Source organism: Erinaceus europaeus, chromosome 1 (genome assembly GCF_950295315.1).
Source record: "Erinaceus europaeus chromosome 1, mEriEur2.1, whole genome shotgun sequence".
In the NCBI taxonomy this organism is placed as follows: domain Eukaryota; kingdom Metazoa; phylum Chordata; class Mammalia; order Eulipotyphla; family Erinaceidae; genus Erinaceus; species Erinaceus europaeus.
The window spans coordinates 116178407-116194084 of NC_080162.1; the positions used below are offsets into that span (position 1 = coordinate 116178407).

Genomic DNA, 15678 nt, shown 5'->3' on the forward strand with positions numbered 1-15678 from the left:
AGAAGCCAGACCTTCCACCTTCTGCATCCCACAATGACCTTGGGTCCATACTTCCAGAGGGTTAAAGAATAGGAAAGCTATCAGGGGAGGAGATGGGATACAGAGTTCTGGTGTTGCGAATTGTGTGGTTTTGTCAGTGTTTCCTTTTTATAAATAAATAAATAAATAAAAGAAGAGGGAGGAGGAGAAGTAGGAGAAGAAGAGCAAGAAGAAGAAGAAAGAGCCTTTGAAGGGGGGAGATAGCATCATGGTTATGGAGACAGATTCTCATGCCTGAGGCTCCAAAGCCCCAGGTTCAATTCCATAAATAAATAAATATAAATAACAGAAGGAGCCAGGTGGTGGTGCACCTAATTGAGCACATACATTGCAGTGCACAATGACCCGGTGTTCAAGACCCCATCTCCACCTGCAAGGGAGGAACTTCACCAAAGGTGGGGCAGTGCAGCAGGTGTCTTTCTCTCTAACTCCCACTCCCTTCTCAATTTATGTTTCTATCCTAAATGAATAAATAAAATAATACTTTTTTAAAATAGTAAAATATCAGAACCTACAAAATGGGGTCCAGGAAACTCTGGCCCAGGGTCTGTCTTATGACTCCAGCTCTTCACTGTCTAGCCTCTTAAGAAGCACTTCCTGGACTGGGGAGAAAGTATAATGGTTATGCAGAGTCTCTTATGTTTGAAGATCCAAAGTCCTTGGTTCAACCTTCCCCCTCCCCCCCCCCGCCATAAGCCAGAACTGAGCAGTGCTCTGGTTGTAAAAAAAAAAATAAAAAAGAAACACTATCTCAAGCCCTTCACACATGCTGTCCATTCTACCTGGCGTGCCATCCTTTCAGAATTTAGGCCCACAGTCTGCAAAATAGCTCACGCAGGTATTACAGCTGCTTTGCCATGAGTTTCAGTCCTGGCTCCCACCAAGTTGGAAGAAATTTCAGTGCTGTTATGTCTTCCCCATTCTTCTGTCTGTCTGTCTCTATCTGAATAAGTTGGCCCAGAACAGTGAACAAAATAGATAAACCAAACCTAAAACACTAAAGGGAGCTGGGTGGTGGCATGCCCAGTTAACCACATATAGTACTAAGCACAAGGACCTGCACAAGTATCCTGCAGGGGGATGTTTCACAAGTGGTGAAGCAGGTCTGCAGTTGTCTGTCTTTCTCTATAACCCTCCTCTCTCAGTTTCCCTCTGTTCTATCCAATAAAATGGAAAAGAATCCAGGAGAAGTGGGTTGTGCTGAGCACCAGCTATAACCCTGGAGGCAAAACAAAACACTGGAGAGGCTCCCAACTAGGAAGGAGACACTGTTGTTTGGTGAAGTGGTTCTACCTACTACGGTCACTCATAGTTCAGACTTCCTTGTGGCACTGAGAAGCATTCTCAGTCTCCCAGTCATCTTTTTCCCCCTTTGTGGTTGCCCAGTTATAGCAGAAGTCACACCAATCTGCAAATGTGTGTTCTTTAATTTAAAGATAATGCCTAACATATTGCAAGGTCCTACAGGGGATGGGTCCCACCAAGAAAAGAAGAGGCAGAACCTTGTCCTGCTTCCACTGCCAGATGTCTGCAGCAGCCAAAGCCTTCAGGGATGAGCATCTCTTGGAGGCAACCAAAGGCTTTCCAGGCCTCTTCAGAGGTCAGCCAGGCAGCCAGGCAGTGGAAAGCAAGCACTAGAAGGGCATAAGTTCTGCCCTTGGGTGAATCCTAGGAAATTGGAGACTGGCACCTGCCTCAGAGGCTTGGCCTCTGTCCCTGGTGCCCCAGCATGCCTGCCCAAGCCTGCTGCTTATGAGCTCACGATCCTTTCCCTGTGATCCAGGACATGTCACCGGTCCTGTGGGAATGAGGGAAGAAGTCAGGTCAGAAGTCAGTAGCCTCTGCACTCAACACCATGAACACCTAGCCCCGGAGACAGCAGGGAATCTGGCCTATTCCAGGCCTGGCACCCAGCAGGTCTATGTTCTTGAGCAGAACAGGGAAGACCATTGAGTGCAGACTCCGGGCTGAGGCAAAAACAGCTCAGAAAGGTCAACAGGAAGGACAGAGGATACACGTACTTGCTGTGCAGCACAAACAGCCTTTGCGAAAGCAAGAGGGAGAGACAGAGAAATCCAGGGAGAGAGCAAGTCAGTCACTGTGTCCCTTCATTTGTTTCCAGCCCAATGCCCACCCCCATCCTGTGACCTCCAAGTTCTCCCCAGTCCCCAGAGACTTATTGTAGGCAGGTCAATTAAAGGGGTGACTCCCACTGACACCATGCCCAAATGACAGTAATGGCCAGTGTCTAGTGTCATGAAAGCTCTAAATCACCACTCACACCCCTGCAGGGCATCCCCAGAAGCATCATTAGCTGCTCCCAGCGCCACACATACACCTAATTTTCATGGGGCTGTGCACAGCATGGTCCAGTAATGTGTCCCAGGACTTGATCCCTCCCCAGAGCACTAACCCTGCCCCAGGACACAACCCTTTTCACTCCTGTCCCCCAACAACCCACTCCCAATTCCCAGCTCTTGCCCCATGTGACCCCATAGATCTGGAAGACTCAGGACTAAGGGGGACCCAGAGTGGGGGGGCCACAGCTACAGAGGGGAGGACTGAGAAGTGAGCTGGCAGCTATATACAGCTTGAGCTGGGGGGGAAAGCAGTGGTGCACCTGGTTAAGTGCACACACTACAAGTGCACAAGGACCTAGGTTCAAGCCCCTTGTCCCCACCTGCAGGGGGAAAGCTTCATGAGAGGGGAATCAGAGCTGCAATTGTCTGTCTCTCTCCTCTGTTTCCACTTCCCTCTCAATTTCTCTATCCAATAATAAACAAACAAACAAACAACTTGAGCCAGTTCCTTGGAGGAAATCTTCTACCCTCGAGCCCACCACCTCTGACACCCACACTCACTCCACCTCCCGCTTCCGAATGGTGCGGCCAGAGGCCAGGACCTCTGCCACCTTGGAGACAATGGGGTCGTAGTTCATGCTGGCCACAGCTGTCACCTCATCGCCTCTACAGAGAAAGAGACAGTGGCTGTATGAGGACGTCAGCAGCAACCCCCTTTTGGAGACCCTGATGCCCTCCAGGGGCAGGGAGGCATCTTACCAGGAAAGAGGCCCCCCTGAGCACCTAGCCCGCCTTGCTTTGCACTTTAGTCTCTGGACCAGCATGGACTTGAGGCTCTGGCAGGTCCCCTGTGGAGGCTCCATCCTGTCTCAGGATCGCAACTCCCTAGCTGTGTCTTGCTTTCTTTGGTATAAATATGAGATGTCAACACCTACCTCAATGAGCTGTGCTGAAGATAGAACGTCAAGCCTCCATGCTTGGCATCTGGAGTTATTCCTGCCCCACCTCCTCACTTTTCCTGGGTCTAGTCTTCTGCCTTAATCACTCAGTTCACCTTTCAAATCAGTCCCCTGCTCTGGAACAGCTTCTCTGGAATGATTCCTCCCTTCCCGAAAGAGCTCCAGCAGCTGTGTGCCCCTGCTCTTACTTGGTGTAAAAAGCCACGAACTTCAGCTCCTCTAAGCCCCCCTGGATGATGACGTCATCGAAGCCTTCTCCATACCCTATGGGTCAGCAGAGGAAAAGGGATTCACAGGGAAGTGTCCAGGGGCCTCTCCATACCCTGTCTCCTTTGCCCTTACTCTGAGGCCTTTACCTAGCACCCCAGAACTCTGCCCCTCCCAGGATGCTCCTAGCCCACCCTGGTCCCTATGCCCTACCTCTGCCCTCAGCAAAGACCTTACCCCGCCCCACCCGAGGGTTCCAGTGTAAGCTTTCTGTTACCTGCATAGCGCAAGCTCTTGCCAAACATGGCGGTCCACAGGTAGGGCACGGTGCTCATCTCTGCCTCCTGTGCCAGCATGTTCTGGGCTGCCACACGCCCTGCAGGACCCAGGGTGCTGAGAGCCCAGACCCAGCCTTCACCATGCCTGTCTACTGATAGATGAAACTACTCCTGTCTTACAACAGCAGAACTGAAGAAGGGTCCCCCTTCTTAATCCACCACCCACCCTTGCTGATTAGTGCCAAGGAGAACACCTGGCTCAAAGTTATCCTCTTGTATAGTTGATTTGAACATGAATGCGGGAGGCAAGAGGGGGCATTAGGCTAAGTGCACACATTACCATGCACAAGGATCCAAGTTCAAATCCCCACTCCCCATCGCAGAGAAGGAAGATTCATGAGCAGTGAAGTGGGTCTCCAAGTGTCTTATCTTTCTCTCTCTCTATCTTCCTCTCCCCTCTCAACTTCTATATGTCCTATTAAATTTTTTAAAAAGTGAAAGGAGAGGCAAAGGTAGATAGCATAATGGTTATGCAAGAAGACTCCTGAGACTCTGAAGTCCCAGGTTCAATCCCCTGCACCACCATAAACCAGAGCTGATAATTGCTCTGTTAAAAAAAGAAAGAGAGGGAGAGAGAGAGAGAGAGAGAGAGAGAAAGTGTGGTGAATTTGTAGTGCCAGCAACCAAGCCCCAGCAATAACCCTAGTGGTAATATACTACTAGTAATAGTTATCGTTATCATAGTAGTGCTAGTAATAGTAGTAACAGAATGTGAATGTAGTATTCTGGGTCTGAAAGGCTGCTGGAGATTTCAGATATCTGGATAGACAGCTAATCAGTCACAGTGGGCCTGAAAGAAGCAGAACACTGGCACAAGTTCCCAGGGAAGCAACTCTGACAGCCACATCCAGGGCCCTGGAGAGAATAATGCAGGTGATTTCCCAGCCCTATGAAGTTCTACTGGTTTTGTTACTGGATGTCTGTGACAGTTCCCCGGACCCTCTTAGTTAATACACTCAGCTGGTGAGTAGCCTTCAGTTCCTTAAAATTCACCAGCTTGGGAGTCGGGCGGTAGCACAGCAGGTTAAGTGCATGTGGCGCAAAGCACAAGAACCAGCCTAAGGATCCCGGTTCAAGCCCCTGGCTCCCCACCTGCAGGGGCATCGCTTCACAAGTGGTGAAGCAGGTCTGCAAGTGTCTATCTCTCTCTCCCCCTCTTTGTCTTCCCCTCCTCTCTCCATTTCTCTCTGTCCTATCCAACAATGACGACATCAATCATAACTACAACAACAAAACAACAAGGGCAACAAATGGGAATAAATAATAATGAATAATTTTTTTTTAATTTAACAGCTCAGGAGTTGGGCTGTAGCACAACGGGTTAAGCACAGGTGGTGCGAAGTGCAAGGACCAGCTTAAGGATCCCGGTTCTAGACCCTGGCTCCCCACCTGCAGGGGAGTCGCTTCACAGGCGGTGAAGCAGGTCTGCAGGTGTCTATCTTTCTCTCCCCTTCTCTGTCTTCCCTTCCTCTCTCCATTTCTCTCTGTCCTATCCAACAACAACGACATCAATAACAACAACAATAAAACAACAAGGGCAACAAAAGGGAATAAATAAATAAAATAAAAAATAAGTTTAAAAAAATTTAACAGCTCACCCAGGAGTACACATGTTAACATGCTTGAAGACCCAAGTTTAAGCCCTGGGCCACCACATGGGAGGGCTTGCAGAATGGAAGCTTCATGAGCTGTGCCTCTGTGTGTGTGTGTGTGTGTGTGTGTGTGTGTGTGTGCGCGCGTGTGCATGTGTGTGTGTGTTTCTCCCTCCCTCTCTATCTCTTAAAAGGAAAAAGAAAGAGAGAAAGAAAGGAAGGAAGGAAGGAAGGAAGGAAGGAAGGAAGGAAGAAAAATGGCAACTAGGGAAACGGCTCAACTGGTAGAATTCTGGGCTCCAGTGCCTGAGGTTCCCAGATCAAATCCACGGCACCACATGTACCAGAGGGTACTCTGGTTTCTTTCACTCCTCAATATCATGTGAATATGTTTCTCTCCCTCTCTCTCTCTCTTCCTCTCTCTCCCTTTCTCTCATATGTAGGCAATAAATATTAATTTTTAAAAAAAGGGCTGCCAGCACTAGTAGAGTGGTACAGGCACTGAGCCCCAGTGATAACCCTGATGGCAAAAATAAACAAATAGCAGCAACTTTAGAAATTGGAGGGCCAGCAAGATAGCTTACTTGGGAGATTACCTTCTTTGCTATACATGCAAACTAGTTCAAGCCTGGACCCCACTGCCCTGGAAGAAGTTTCAGTGTGGTAGTATCTTACTCCTACCCATCCCCAGGGTCCACACCCACCCCACCCCCCATTTCTCTGTCTTTGTCCATCTGAAGTTAACCTGGAACAGTGAAGCCCTGGCAATAGAAAAACAAAACAAATTCACAAAATATAGCAGTCCAGGCTGGACAACATACTCTATGCTACACCTGAGGAAGATGGGGTCTGATATTGGGGCAGCTTGGAATGTTCCTACTCATGACCACAGAATGTGAGCTCAGATCTACAGGGATACAGAGGTCACATAGGCTCCTAAGCTGAATACGGATCCCAGATCACAACAAATCGATGGGGTTTACAGTCAACAATATCTATACACCTTTCCCATATTTGGTAGCTATTCTCTTCCCTGATCCAGCTTTCTGGTCCTTTTTCCAGCCATGACATCATCTCCCCAGACAATAACTTGGATCCACCTGCATTTCAGATTTCAGGCTCAGGGGGAAAAAAAAACTAATATAGCCACAGGCCCTTTGGAATGTAACTAAAATATGCTTACTAGCTATCTACAAAACTGAGACCCCCCCCCCCAACTCTTCATCTGTACTATTCCAGCCTTTAGGTTCATGATTAGTCAACAATTTGTTTGGCTTTATATGTTAACTTTCTTTTCAGCCACCAGGTTCCAGATGCTAGCATGATGCCAACCAGACTTCCCTGGACAGATGACCCCACCAATGTGTCCTGGAGCTGATTCCCCAGAACCCTTTTCACTAGGGAAAGAGAGAGACAGGCTGGGAGTATGGATCCACCTGTCAACACCCATGTTCAGTGGGGAAGCAATTACAGAAGCCAGACCTTCCACCTTCTGCATCCCACAATGACCTTGGGTCCATACTCCCAGAGGGTTAAAGAATAGGAAAGCTATCAGGGGAGGAGATGGGATACGGAGTTCTGGTGGTGGGAATTGTGTGGAGTTGTACCTTCTTATCCTATAGTTTTGCCAATGTTTCTTTTTTGTAAGTAAAATTTTAAAAATGAAATATATATAGCAGTCCAGGAGGTGGTACAGTGGATAATGTGTTAGATTCTCAAGCACAAGGTCTCAAGTTCCATCTCTGGCATCACATGTAATGTTCTGGTTCTTTCTCTGCCTTTAGACCTATAAATAAGTCTTTTAGAAAGTTTTTTTTTTTGGCTGTTGGGGCTGGGCAATGAGGCACCCTGTTGAAAACCCATGTTATGGGACTGGGTGGTGGCGAACCTGACTGAGCTCACATGTTACAATGCACAAGGACCCAGGTTCAAGCCTCCAGTCCCCACCTGCAAGGGGAAAGCTTTGCAAGCAGTGAAGCAGTGTTGCAGGTATTTCTCTCCCTCACTATCTCCTCCTCCCCTCTTGATTTCTGGCTGTCTCTATTCAATATAATAAATATAATAAAAAAATTTTAAAAAGAAAGAAAGCCCATGTTACCATGCTCAAGGACAAGGATTCAAGCCCCTGCAGGGGGAAAAGCTTCATGAGTAGTAAGGCAGGACTGCATGTGTCTCTCCCTCTTTTCCTCTCTAAGTTTATCTTTGTCCTATAAATTAAAGCAAAAGGAGGGAAAAGGGACCTGGATTCAAGCCTCCAGTCTCCACCTGCAGGAGGAGGGATTTATAAGCCAGGAAGCAGTGTTACAGATGTTTCTCTTTCTCTCACACTATCTCCCATAGCACTCTCAATTTCTCTATGTCCTATCAAATAAAAATAAATATGAAAAAAAGGGGAAAATGGTCACTAGGAACCATGGATTTTTGGTGTATGCACTGAGACCCACTGATATCCCTGGTGCCATAATAAATAAATAACAATTTATTAAAAATAAAAGTAAAGGGAGTCAGGCGGTGGCGCAGCAGGTTAAGTGCACATGGCACAAAGGGCAAGGACTGGTGTAAGGATACCGATTTGAGCCCCCAGCTCCTTACCTGCAGGGGAGTCGCTTCACAGGCGAAGCAGGTCTGCAGGTATCTATCTTTCTCTCCCCCTCCTCTCTCCATTTCTTTTTCCCTTTTTCTTCCCCTCTCTCCATTTCTCTCTGTCCTATCCAACAGTGATGACATCAAGAACAACAATAATAACTACAACAATAAAACAAGGGCAACAAAAAGGGAAAATAAATAAATATAAAAAAATAAAAATAAAAATTTGCTGCCAGTGTTGGACTTAACAATCATGAGGTCTCCCACATGCATTCCCTGGCATCACATGTGCCAAAGTGTTGTTCTGGTTCTGTCTCTCTCTTATGGTGGTGCTGGAAATTGAACCTCGGACCTCAGAACCTCAGGCATCAAAGAAGATAGCATTATGCTATTTTCTCAGCCTCTGGCCACTAAGAAATAATCAAATCTTATTTTTTTTTAATTTTTATTTTATTTATTCCCTTTTGTTGCCCTTGCTGTTTTTTTTTTATTGTTGTAGTTATTATTGTTGTTGTCGTCGTTGTTGGATAGGACAGAGAGAAATGGAGAGAGGAGGGGAAGACAGAGAGGAGGAGAGAAAGATACACCTGCAGACCTGCTTCACCGCCTGTGAAGCGACTTCCCTGCAGGTGGGGAGCCGGGGCCCGAACCGGGATCCTTATGCCGGTCCTTGTGCTTTGCGCCACCTGCGCTTAACCCGCTGCGCTACAGCCCAACTCCCTCAAATCTTATTTTAAAAGCTTGAATAGGTGGTCCAGGAGGTGGCGCAGTGATAAGGCTTTGGACTCTCAAGCATGAGGGCCTGAGTTCGATCCCCGGCAGCACATGTGCCAGAGTGATGTCTGGTTCTTTATCCTATCTTTTCATGAATAAATAAAATCTTTAAAAAAAAAAAAAAAAAGCCCTTTAGGGCAGTCGGGTGGTAGCGCAGCGGGTTAAGCGCACGTGGTGCAAAGCACAAGGACCGGTTAGGATCCGGGTTCGAGCCCCAGGCTCCCCACCTGCAGGGGAGTCGATTCACAGGTGGTGAAGCAGGTCTGCAGGTGTCTGTCTCTCTTCCTCTCTATCTCCCCCTTCTCTCTCAATTTCTCTCTGTCTCTATCCAATAATAAATAAATAAATAATTTTTTTAAAAGCCCTTAAATAGAGACTAACCCCAGGAATGGGGTTCCAGGCACAGACCCTCACCATGAAGGCAGAGGGCAGGAAGTGAGTGCAGGGATCCAGGCAGTTCTCCCTGGTCCTTGCTAACTTTTTGGTACCTGCAGCTTAGGGACCCAGCCAGGTGCACACAACAAGCAACAGAGGGGCTTGGTGACCCATGAATGTGACAAAGGGAGCTATTCCTCTTCATAGCCCCCTGCCCCCAACTGAGGCTGACTTTCAGGCCCAGATGGTTAGCCCTGGGTACCTACATAAAGCAGCTGGGTCTACACATCCTGCTTAGTGACCCACTGGGGACTCACTGATTGGTGTGCTGAGTCCTTTCCTCTCTTCCCAGATGACTGTGTGTGTTGGTAGGGCATTGCAAAACTTGTGTCTTTGAGGACAAAAGGAAAGTGGATGGAAGGAGAACTGGGGGGGGGGGGGGCACTGTGTTAGTAGACTGAAGTTCCCTGAGGTTCCTGGAGTAGTGGAGAGATGAGTCTGAGGGTGTGAGGCTAACAGACATTTCCTGTGTGTACAGGGACAGCTCATCAGTTGCAGAGGGTCTGAAGAGGGAGGCAGAACACTGACACAAGGCCTGCTGCTCCGTGAGCGGCCTTGACTGCCAGGCTGAGGCTGACCAGACTGACCATCATGGAGTCTGGAATTGCTACCCCAGTGCCCAAGCTCCAAGACTGGTGACTGAGTGGTGGGCCTGGAGGAGGCAGGGAGCCCAGGACAGCCTCCCACCTCCATTCTGCTTTGAGGCCAGCCATACCCTGGGCATGAGCCATCTGCCAGTGCGGGATGTTTACTTTCCGATTATTCCTCCAGGCCAAGGGGAAAGTGACAGCATCGCCAGCTGCAAACACGCCAGGGACGTTGGTCTGCATCATCTGGGGAGAGACAGGACCTGAAGCTCAGGCCTAGACATCTACTATGCCCAGCCCGATGCCAAGGTAGATGCCCTCCCAGCTCTACCTTGTTGACTGGGATGAAGCCTCGGGAATCCAGAGTGACGCCGCTCTGCCTCAGGAAGCCCGTGGCTGGCACCGCACCTGACACAGCAAAGGATACTGTGTGGGCTCTCAGCCCCCTTCCCTCACCTCCTTGCTCTCTATACCCTGTACTCTCACTTGTTTACAGATGGACCACTCTGTGCACCAAGTGCGTCCTGTCCCACAGAAGTAGTGTCTTCCATCAGGCCTCAGATACCACCACCTCCAAGCAGCCCCTAGGTGGAGTGGCCTGCCAAGCTCCGGCCTGCAGCCCACACCAGACATGACATAAAGTAGTAGAGCGTGAGTGGGCAGGGGCCACCAGGAGCAGCCTCCTTGCTAGGCCTGACTCAAGCTCTGCACACATTTCCCACCAGTCAGGCACAGTTGGAGTCCCCACTGTACAGATGTGGGTACGGGCTCAGGAGCAGGAAGGAACTGTTGTGCAGGTGTCTCTGCTGGCTCCCGGCCACCTGCCCACCTGCCCAGCCACTCACCAATGCCCACCACGCAGACATCAGCCCGTATGACCTTGCTGCTCTTCAGCACGACCTCCTTGAGCTGCAGAGAGTAGAGGAGTGACCCAGGGGGCCAGACTCCAGTGCCCAGGGTGGCAGACTGGGAGGAGGGCCTACCTTTCCCTCCTGGGCCCGAAGTTCTAACACCTCCGTCTGCATGTAGAACTTGACGTGATTGTTCTCAAACATCTGTTAGGGACAGGGGGATAGGAGGCAGTGAGGAAGAGCCTGACTGGGGGCAGAGGGTGGGCCGCCAGGGGTGGGCTCACCTTCATGAGGGCACGACCGACACGTTCCCCCAGGAACTTCCTGAAGGGAGTCTCCTCCAGCTCCACCACCGACACGGAGTGGGCCTTCTCCGTCAGATAGGCAGCTACCTCCATCCCTGGGGCCCAAGCAGAGAGGGGAGGCTGGCACCCTGCACCTCCCAGGGCTGGCAGCACCCCATGACCCACGTTGATGGCCTGGCCACTACCCCTACTGCCCCGGCAGCTTACCGAGGAAGCCAGCCCCCACAACCACAGCATTGCGGCCCCGGGCCAGCCTCACTATGCGGTTGGCATCCTCAGGTGTCCGGATGGTGAACACATTTTCCACCTCCTTGCCTTTGCAGCTCAGAGTCTTGGGACTGAGATGTGACCAGCATCAGTAAGGGGCTCCCTGAGCCTTCCCATCCTGACCAACACTTTGCCCAATGTCCATTGTGGGGCAGAGTGGAAAACACCCTCCCACCTGCTGCCTGGTGCCAACAGCAGCTTGCTATACTCCAGCTTGAAGCCATCCTTGAACACGACCTTCTTGTTTCTCACGTCCACTGTGATCACCTGCAACTCCCAAAAGGGCAGAATGAGGGCTGGGCATGGCCAGGGCTCTCACTCTCAGGCTCCCAGGTCCTGCATGGTCCCCGGAGCCCAGCAACTCTTCCAGGGACCGTACTTGCCACCTGTCATGCCCTTTCTTCTCAACTGGTAGTTCCTCCTCATTTTTTGTTTTAATATTATTATTATTACAATTACTATTATTATTATCATCACAGATAAAGGCAGAGAGGCAGAAGGAGAAAGTGAAAGAGGCCCCAGCACCAAAGTTCCCTTCAGTGTCGTGGGGGCCAGGCTCAAACCTTGTGCACCTGGCAAAGCAGCGCACTATCCAAGTAAGCTATTTTGTCGGCCTTTCAGTCTTTGTTTTTAAAGATTTGTTTGTTTGTTTATTTATTTATTTATGAGAAAGAGAACCAGAGTATTGGTCTCGCACATTAGATGTCCAGGACTGAACTTACGGCCTCGTGCTTGAGAGTTCAAGCACTGTGGGAGTCTACTGTCAGCTTCCAGCTTTATTTTTTTCTTTACTTATTTATTATAATCAGAGCACTGATCATCTTTCCTTTATTGAAACTGGGACATGTGTAGCTTTGTACATGAAAATCATTTTTGTGTAATCACTAGGCTATCTCCAAGTCCTCTTATTTTATGATTATTTTTTAAATCAGAGCAATGCTCAGCTTTGGCTTTGATGGTGCCAGGGATTGAACCTGCAAACTATGTGGCCTTGGGCATGAAAGTCTGCTGTGCTACTGATGGTGCTATCCCCTTGCCTGCTGCAGCTTCACACTCTTTTTTCCTCAAGATATAGATATTTTTAAGTATTATATTTATTTACAGGATAGAGATAGAGAAATTGAGGAGGAGATAGAAAGGGAGAAAAAGAAACACCTGCAGCTCTCTCTCATGATTCAAGAAGCTTCCCCTCTGAAGGTGAGGATGCTGGCTTGAACCTGGTACTTGCGCCACATTGTAACATGGGTATGCCACTGCCTGCCCCCACATCTTTTTTTTTTTTTTTTTTTAGATTTTTATTTAACAAGAGAGAGAGGGAACTAGAACATCACTCTGGTACATGCATATGCCGGGGACTGAACTTGAGACGCGATGCTTAAGAGCCCAATGTTTTATCTACTGTGTCACCTCCTGGGATGCTTCCTCTCTCTGGCTGATGGTGGTGCTGAAGGTTGAGCTTGGGTATTCAGTCATTTGCATAATCACTATGCTGTCTTCCCAGTCCCCTTCTCCCCAGCTCCCCTCAAAGTGCTCCTTATGTTCATTCCCAAGTCCCTCCGGGGTCCCAGGCAGATTACCCTCGACCTCACACACTGGGGCATCGTATTTGCCCATGACCTTACCAGGGAAAAGATTCACTGCTGCCTTCCAGGCCTTGAATGACCCCCTGGGTAGAGTATCCCCCACACACACCTCAGGGAACACCCCCAGGCTCATGCCCTGCCTGGGCCCTATTGAGCCTTCCCTCAGCCTCTTCTCCAACCTTGAGCCTGTACCTGAGCCTCAGTGAGCACCTCGATGCCATAGGCGCGAAAGAACTCCTTGGGCCTCAGGGCCAGCTGCTCGGGCTGCGCATCCAGGGACTGCAGGAGACAGTCAGCTTGAGAAGAGGCAAGGAGGCTGCTGTTGCATTTTGTAAGAGTACCTGGAGCCCAGGGAGGTTGGGACTGGCCCCAGGTCCCACAAGGCTGTAGGACAAGATTTAGCAAGCCCGGGCTGGGGAGACAGCATAATGGTTATGCAACAGACTGACTTTCATGCCTGAGGCTCCAAGGCTTAAGGTTCAGACCCCAGCTCCACCATAAGCCAGAGCTGAGCAGCGCTCTGGTTTTACTCTCTCTCTCTCATTAAAAAAGGGGGAGGGGCTGGACAGTGGTACAGCCAGTTAAGCATACATAGTATGAAACACAAGGACCCACGCAACTTCCCTGGTGGTCTAGTGGTTAGAATTCGGTGCTCTCTCACAAGGATCCACACAAGGAACTGGGTCCCACCCACCCCCACTCCCTACCTGCAACAGGGAGTGCTTCACAAGCAGTAAGCAGGTGTCTATCTTTCTCTCTCCCTCTCTATCTCTCCCTCCTCTCTCAATTTCTCTCTGTCTTGTCCAGTAAAAAATGGAAAAATGGCTGCCAGGAGCAGTGGACTCACAGTGCTGGCACCGAGCCCATAGATAACCCTGGAAGAAAATAATAATGATAATACGACACAGCAAATACAAATCTTTCTGGAACACCACTGGTGAGCCTGGTCTGAGCAGAGAGAATAGTAGGCCAACGCCCAAGGGCTGGCAGGTAAGACTCTAGTGGTCCAACCTGGGACCCAGAGGACTAGGGCACACATTATAATCACCCACTCACCACACTCCCTACCTTGCTGAGCTTGGGCCGGTCATAGGGGAGGTGCCGGTCCAGCGTGCACAGGACAATCCTATCTGAGAAGCCCTCCTGACGCAGTGTCTCTGCACACACCAAGCCAGCTGCCCCTGGGGGGAGGGGACTATTGATGGGGGGCTACCCCGCCCCCATTCCACCCTGCCCTATATGACCCACCACAGACCTGCTCCCACGATGAGCACATTGGTGCTGCCGCTGTGGCCGGCACTTGGAGAGATACACTTGGCCATCATTTTGGTCCTTCGCTGTAGCTGCAGAGCCTGAGGGTGCCCAGGGAGTGGGAGCAGCTGGGAGGTGGTGTCCTAGCTTTCCTTCCTCTGCCGTCATCCCAGTAGGCTGGGTCCTGCTACTCCAGTCCAGCTTATCCCCATAGTGCAGTTTCTGTCTCCACTCCCAGTCAGATCCCCCACAGTGCCTTGCATGTGCTGATTCCTTGGCCAAGACTACTCACCTCTCTCCCTTTGATCTAAGCCCCAAGCCATCCCCTTACCTGTTTGCTGGCCCGGATGTATACCTTCTCTTTCTCAATCTTGACCTGCAAGTGCTGCATTGCTCAGAACCAGCTTGAGGAGGTGCACCATAGCCACCCACCCCACTGTACACCTGGCCCCACCTGGAATTTATGCAGACTGTCCAGACCAGGGAAGTCCTCCAGGTCTCCAGTGCTGATGTTGAAGCAGGCACCATGCCAGGGGCAGCGCACCCGGCCACGGGACAGCACACCTGAGAGAAGACCACGCTGGTCTAGAGCCACCAGCAGGTCTCCCTATGCAAAGGTCAGTGTCCCAGCACCTGTTAACCTTCCCTCATAGCCTGGGAGACCCCACTAGTAGAAGAGGGAGGACTCAAGCTGGCCTGAGGCCTGGCAGAGCTGGGGCACAGGTCTCTTAGCCGTCAGCTTCCAGCACACCTGGGAGAACTCACCTTTCACCAGGGGGGCCCCATAGTGCGGACACTTGTGGCCTAGGGCATGGAACTCCCCGTTGTCCTTCACCAGAAGCACCTTCCCCCAGCCTAGCTCCACTTCCCGCATCCTGGGGAGGGGTTGCATTCAGCACTCAGGCCAGATGCCAAGCACATCTTTCCCGAGGCCAGCCTTTTTGGGGAAGACTCAGCCCCAAAGCCATAATGACATGGACTGGGCAGGAGCTAGCTGGCCACCAGCTGCTTCCAGGCCTCCCAGCCTGCTCCAGCCCAGCCCACCCTGTCTGCACCTTGCCCCCACCCTGGACCCTTGCATCCCCTCTCACAGTCCTGGCACCCACTGGCCATTCTCCAGGTCCTTGACGTGGCAAACTGCAGCCTCCACACAGTCCTGAGTGCCTGGGTAAGGGTGGGGGGCTGGCAGGCGCTCCTCAGCGTGGAAGTGGCGGGCTGTGCCATTGCCCTGGTAGGCCCGGGGGCTGCTCTTCCCGCTGGCTGACAGCTCCTCCTTGCCCCGCTCCTTCTCAGGAAGGACCACCTCAATCTTGAGTTCCACTGCAGGTGGGAAAGTGCTATAAACTTTGCATGCAGATCACCTCCTTGCACATCCCACAAGATCTGAGAAGGGGCTGGCTCCTCCCAAGTGCAGATTCTTCTCCCCTGCATGTCAGCCTCTCCAAAGAGCCATCTCCCCTCAGAGCCAAGAGCCTTACAACTTAAGAAGCAGATTGGGACTGGGGCACACTGGGTAGGCTTGAATTAATGCTTGTGTGTTTTCTTTTTCAACAAGATTAAAGAGGAAGCACAAAACAAAGCTCTGAAGGTGAGGGGGCAGGGAA

General features: G+C 50.5%; 1 protein-coding gene and 1 long non-coding RNA gene across 11 annotated transcripts in view; one reads left to right on the forward strand and one right to left on the reverse strand.

Moving 5' to 3' along the window:
* LOC132539424 (uncharacterized) overlaps window positions 1–15678 on the forward strand; it is a 279884-nt gene that overhangs the window by 158345 nt on the left and 105861 nt on the right. The gene's annotated exons all lie outside the window — the stretch shown is intronic.
* Window positions 1447–15678, reverse strand: part of AIFM3 (apoptosis inducing factor mitochondria associated 3) — a 36016-nt gene continuing 21784 nt past the window's right edge. For 2 of the 10 annotated variants that reach the window (XM_060194335.1, XM_060194330.1), the window contains exons 3-21: window positions 15166–15394; window positions 14840–14949; window positions 14529–14638; window positions 14406–14450; window positions 14079–14175; window positions 13892–14004; window positions 13016–13102; window positions 11416–11507; window positions 11181–11311; window positions 10953–11068; window positions 10801–10872; window positions 10663–10726; window positions 10149–10225; window positions 9946–10063; window positions 3783–3881; window positions 3487–3562; window positions 2901–3005; window positions 2061–2081; window positions 1447–1837 (exon numbers count right to left, since the gene is read on the reverse strand). In XM_060194335.1, the coding sequence (XP_060050318.1) occupies window positions 1798–1837; window positions 2061–2081; window positions 2901–3005; window positions 3487–3562; window positions 3783–3881; window positions 9946–10063; window positions 10149–10225; window positions 10663–10726; window positions 10801–10872; window positions 10953–11068; window positions 11181–11311; window positions 11416–11507; window positions 13016–13102; window positions 13892–14004; window positions 14079–14175; window positions 14406–14450; window positions 14529–14638; window positions 14840–14949; window positions 15166–15394 (1802 nt within the window). In that variant the 3' untranslated portion in view covers window positions 1447–1797. Of the gene's footprint in view, window positions 1838–2060; window positions 2082–2900; window positions 3006–3486; window positions 3563–3782; window positions 3899–9945; window positions 10064–10148; window positions 10226–10662; window positions 10727–10800; window positions 10873–10952; window positions 11069–11180; window positions 11312–11415; window positions 11508–13015; window positions 13103–13891; window positions 14005–14078; window positions 14176–14405; window positions 14451–14528; window positions 14639–14839; window positions 14950–15165; window positions 15395–15678 lie in introns of those variants that run through there. The other 8 variants (XM_060194354.1, XM_060194374.1, XM_007533801.3 and 5 more) reach the window with 7 other exon arrangements.